The 6,000-nt window shown below is 34.1% G+C and overlaps 1 protein-coding gene across 1 annotated transcript in view; it reads right to left on the bottom strand.

The window, feature by feature from the left end:
- Nucleotides 1-768: 768 nt before the first annotated feature.
- PTPRD (protein tyrosine phosphatase receptor type D) overlaps nt 769-6,000 on the bottom strand; it is a 282,751-nt gene continuing 277,519 nt past the window's right edge. The window contains exon 35 of the mRNA XM_066339280.1: nt 769-4,828. Coding sequence (XP_066195377.1) covers nt 4,760-4,828 — 69 coding nt within the window. The 3' untranslated portion in view covers nt 769-4,759. The remainder of the gene's footprint in view (nt 4,829-6,000) is intronic.

Raw genomic sequence — 6,000 nt, 5'->3', positions numbered from 1 at the left:
CACAGAGAATGCTTTATTAACATGTACTTAATACTAATTGCTAACAGACTGTATTTCCTTACAAAGTAATCTTGGAGACAGAACCTGCCTTCTTTCAAAACAAGCAGACAGAGCAAGACTTGTTTTCTTTGAGTAGATTGCTATGCCATGCCTCTTGTAGCTTGCCTCAATATACCTGGTATGTTTATTCATCTAAAACTCTTCCAGTGTTTTTAAAAACTCTATCATAGTATTTGGATACTAGCCTCACAGACTCACATTTGCACTCACTGCATATACAGTGCATAACAGAAATCAGTCAAAAGTCATGTCAGCTTGCCACAATTTCAGTAACTGAATTCTGACAAGTGACTTTGGATTTACCCCAGAAGCTGCCAAATCTGCTGGAATTAGAAAGTCACAATTCAGATGTGTGTATATTTTGCCCTCTTTGAGTTCCATCTATGAATGTAGAGAAATCTATTTTCTCAGTGTAGTTATACATTTCTAAAGCACAAAGGGGAACTCCAAAAGCATGTAAAGTGTGATAATTTCAATTAAGCTCAGGAAGCTATGAGAATTTATGCCAAAGGGTTTGCATATGCTGGCTCTAAGCTTGCTGCTGAAGATGATATATATTTGCTAACCTAAGAATGCATTTTCCACTGTCCAGCAGCTAGTTAAGAAGATTAATGACTGCTTTGGAGTTCCAATTAAACTCCTTTATCACCAAGAGGGACCAAACAAGTTTTGATTTCAAAAGTACTGCTTAAGAAAGAAGACCAGGGCTGCATAACACTGACATTTTATTAGAATTCATCTGTAACAAATGGAACTTGTGTCAGCAAAGAACTGATTTTCATACAGACTTTCTTTTGCCACCAATGTAACGAAGTAAGAAAATAAAAAGCACGCCTTTCATTCTGTAAAACATTTACGCGTACTACTAATTAGAGGTAATTGTATCTTTTTTAACAAGCCATTTTACAAGATAATTTTTTAAAGTTTTTCAGTCTATGCATCCAAAACAAGAGCAAAGAACACAAGTTTTTATTATCTTTGTAAAGACACTCCAAGCTTGAATGGCAAAGCCACATAACGGATGGTTATAATGAGACCTGTAGCCTTCTGATATCTGTGGAGTATCAGGGCACCAAGAAAAAAAAAAAAAAAAAAAAAAAACAAAAGGAAAAAGAAAAAAAAAGAAAAAGCAACATAAAGAAAAATGGGAAAGAATAAAAGGAAAAAAAAGCAGTTGCTTTTTTTTTCCTTTTTACATGTTCTGTGTCTTTTAAATACATACAAGTGGATTTTGTAAGCAATTTCTTACAGATGGGTTCAAGTTATTATTGGGTGTAGAATCAATAGGGCAGTGCATAGTACAAAGGTATATATAGAAAGTGCAAATCTCCTTAAGAGGGTCACTCCTTCCCCCAGCCATCTTCTCCACTATCTAACCACTCAAATAACATTTTAAAAAAGAGCTAAATTAAACTTCTGTATAAATAATTTTTATATATTTTGTGGGTTTTTTTCCCATTGCAACTAATTGGAAAATTAGACATAACTACACATACAAACGTAAATAATAGCACCGTACTGGTTATGCTGATGAAATCAATTTTAAGCTTGGAAATGTATGATGGATGTAGACAAAGATGCTCATAATTTAAATTAATTGTATAATGCATATATTAGAATACAGAAAGTGGAATGCACATCAATGATGCTAAGAGCTATCATAAGAAACATAAAGCCTGAAAGGAGTATTTAGTTGTACAACAGTTTTTCTCACAAATTGGCTCTCCTTTTTTGTATTTCTTTTACTCCCTAATTTTCGTTGGAGCTTGCAAGACAGTCTGCTAGGGAAAATGCACTGATCTTTGTACAGATCCAGTGGGCAGGAACCTTCCTTAGTCTACGTTTTCAAAATGACACTTTGTTTTGTACTTCTGATTTCTTGTATTTGAGTTGAAGAACATGACCACACTACATAACTTGGCACTTCAATAACTATTTCAATGTATAAATCAAGAAAGAAGAAGAGAAAGAAGCATAGTGCATATTCTCCTCTGGTTCAGATGTAAGTTAGAGAATCTCATTCTGAGGTAGCCTTCTATAATTCTTCTATTCCATATATATATATATATATATATTTATTCTTCTGTTTTGATTTTTTTTGGTTTGGGTTTTTTCCATTACAAAAGTGCTCAAATACAACTGCTGGAGTTTGGTCTTTCGTATTATTTTTTTCTCATAGGAGTGGGAAAATTGGAAGAAGAACAAAAAATGTTGAAACCTCATTGAGAAGCCACAGCAATGCTCCTATCTGAAACCACAAAGAAAGCATTCTTTGACGCTGATGTACTGACAATGGCAGAACACACGGTGACCAAAGTGAATGTAAATGGCATTCTAGAGTCTCAAAAAGTACTTTGTGCTGTTTAGAGAATTTTCCTTTTTCCTGGAATAAAATCTGTCAATCTCCAATATGTCATGTGGGCTCAGTCTTGCTAGCCATACATGAACCTTCCCACTGAAAGCAAAACTTTAGCAATCTTTTGACACAAGTGAATGAGCAGGACTTGGACCAAAATAAATTTGAAGGGAAAAAAGAAAAAAAAAAAAAAAAAAAAAAAAAGAAAAAAAAAAAAAAAAAAAAAAAAAAAAAAAAAAAGAAGAAGAAGAAGATGCATAAGCACTGCTGATGTCAACTACTGCTACTGTGCTGCTACATCTTGGCAATGACAGATAACACTATAACCAGTGACAAAGTAGGTTTGAAAAGCCAGCCAGAAATAGATTTCCAATTTGTGGGCTATTCTGTTATTAGAAATATGGAAAGACAAAGGGCCTTGACTACCTATGTGTTTTGGGTTATCATTTATTACCATCCATACTTAATTAGAAACTGGAAATGCATATTTTTCAAAATTGTTTTGTACATGTATTAAAGTGTTTGAAAAGAACAACAGAGATAGAAACAAACTAAACTAAATACAAATGAAGGCTAACTTAAAGAAATACTATTCAAAACAGGCATCAAATATAAGGCACTCTAAATGTAAAATTAAAATAAACCCCAGCATCCCCAAACAATGCTGTATGCCACAAAACGTTTTCACAGAGCAATGTGTGTTTGGCTTTGCCCTGTTACATACGATAAATGTAAATTATATAGCGCACACTATAGACAATATACTATTGAATACAATTTTAAAACATCTTAATACCTAGTATATTACAACATTCTCCCCTCCTAAAGGGATATGCACTGACCTTTCCCACATGCACACCTCCTACATTTAATAATATGATTTCTTATTGCACTATAGTGTTACAAATATTGAACTTCACTTGAAGCCTAAATCACATACTCCGTGTGCGTGTGTGCATGTGTGTGCTCTGTATGTGTGCATGTGTGTGTGTGTTCAAGTGGAAATGTGGATAGAAGTATTATTTGGGATAGAGATGGCATTCAAATATCAATGATGTGCATTCCTCACTTCCCTTTGAAACAGAACTTTGTGAACCTTAAAAATGCAGAGATGATCAAATTGTAGTTTGATACAATTGCAGTATGCGGAAAAACTTCCCCAATGCTTTGACAAATCCAGGTACATAAGGATTGATATGGTTATGTGCATGTGTGTGAATCTGTATCTGAATCCATCTGTATTATTTGCAACTATACAGAGTCAGAAAAGGGTAGACAGTAATACATATATATATATATATATATATAAAAGAGAGAGGGTGTGAGTGTGCATGTGCCTATGTGTGCGTGTGTGTGTGTATGTGCTAGCAGCATCTTTATACTTTGCGCCTCCCTGTTGATTCCAAAAGAAACCAAAAAGCCCCATTTTGATTTAACTGATAACAATGAGTAATTTTTTAAAGGAAAAAACCCAAATAAAACTACAAAATTAATATCTAACAAGACTGTGGTACTGTAGGACTGCACAAAAATGTGCAAATTTTCAAAGTATCTAACATTTCTACAGCACAATATTACAGATAACAGTTCTACAGCTTAAAAAAAAATCTACATTTTTGAACAAAAATATTAACAGTTATGCAACCTTTTCTTTAATTCACTTCATTGAATGATAAACTCTTGTTAAAAAAAGGAAAAAGTTTACACAGTTAAAAATGAAGCACAGGTCAGCAGTATCTTTACAATACTAAAAAACTAAATCAAGGACTTTCTTTTTAAACATTCCCACATTTTCCCTAAAGTGTTATGATGAGCAGTAAGATGGGAAAGGGTCATGTTGAAGTAAAGAGTCCGCTTTGTTTGAGAAGCCAGAACCCCACCTTGCAACAAACATCTTGCACTGAACTGCAGTTCTCAAAACTCCTCTTTGCAAAGCACGTAATCCTGAATAAGATGATTACTTTTTCTGATTTATTTCCTCTTCCCTTTTACTTCAACCAATGTCGAACCCTTGAGGTATCTGTAAATGATATCCTTCAGACGCCTCAGTGGTCAGAATTCTTTTATTATGGTTAGGTTATTAAACTGTGAATTCTTGGTCCACATGGAACACTTCTTGTTGGGTGGGGTATTTTTTTGTTGTTGTTTTTTTTTCTGTTTTATATATCCCCAATATTTTTGTTCATTTGTTTTGTTGTTTTTTTTTAATTATTTTTTATTTTATATATCCCCAAAAATTGCTCCTTAGCTAAGAGTTAAGAAGTACTTCTAAAGCACATCATATGGCTCAGAAGCGGCTCTCTGGATCTTAAAGGGCCTGCAATAAAAATCCACAATGGGTTTTTATGTTGCATAGTGATCAAAGCTGCCCAGATACTCCAGTGCGGCTCGATAGCAGAACTGGTATTGATCCTAGAGAAAGAAAAATAGAAAAAAAAATGCATAAAGAAGTCAGCTTGTTGGTTTGTTTCTAGTTTCTTCCAAATAATAGTGAATATTTTGTAGCTACAAACAAATATATGGCAGAGGCATCTGCAGTTCAGCAATATTCACTTGCTGACATCAACAGAAAACCATTCTGAGTTAAAACAGATGAAGATAGACACTCATTTAATGCAACTACATTTTCCACAGAATGAAGCTTCTTTTTGTCCAGACCCACTACTGACAGTCTGTTATTCTGGATTAAAACAATATTAGCACGAAGCTCTCTTCTGATATGAACATGCTAGGATGATTTCCCCCCATGTATTTGAAAATAAGTAGCAAAATATATAGTGAATTCTACAGCTAATACAACACACTAAGTAAAAAGGTCCATCATAGCCCTAATATGGAATGCTGTATGGAAAACTGTTAGTTTAAAAGTCATGTTAAGAAAGCAAGGGAATGCCAGCCTTACAGTAATAAAGGCTTTGATGGAGGTTTGAAGATACCTTGGCCTGTGGCAAGAAAAGGGCCTAAAAGAGAAATATGAAGCTAAAGGACCTTACTCACATAAAACAGACTTCATTTCAACCTAAACCTGGAAGGAGAAAGAAGCTTAGCATGGTGAGAAATTTGCTTATACCTCTGATGAATTCAACATTTGTCATTTTGTGCTATTCTCACCTCCACAAAGCAGTTCTTATGAACATTTGTTATGTTACACAATGACACTAAACTGGTACATCTGTGTACTTATTTCCAACTGCCTCTCTTGGCTTAAATGTTAAAAAGTGAAAAAAAAAAAAAAAAAAAAAAAAATTGCTCAAAAATACCAGGAAAGTCTGGGGTTTTTTTCTGATAGTGTTATGTGGTAACTGCACAGGATGCAGTTGGTAAAATCACAATTAAAATTCTTTTGGAGACCAGAAAACTAATCACATACTTGCTTCACTGAGGTGGTGTGTTTCCTATTAGTTCATTTCTGCAGCTGTAATAGTTAGAACAGTGGCAGAATACATTATACATATGCCTGAATTTTAAGTATATGTGTGGCCCACATGGAAGTGCTTTGTTTAGTAAGGATTAGATTTCCTGCCAGTTTAAAACACTCAATGAAAGATTTGTTTGCCAAAGAATCCTGGAAGAAATGTGTACAC

This window comes from Sylvia atricapilla, chromosome Z (genome assembly GCF_009819655.1).
Source record: "Sylvia atricapilla isolate bSylAtr1 chromosome Z, bSylAtr1.pri, whole genome shotgun sequence".
NCBI lineage: Eukaryota > Metazoa > Chordata > Aves > Passeriformes > Sylviidae > Sylvia > Sylvia atricapilla.
Note: the sequence above shows the minus strand (reverse complement) of the source record. Positions and strands in the feature narration are given on the sequence as shown.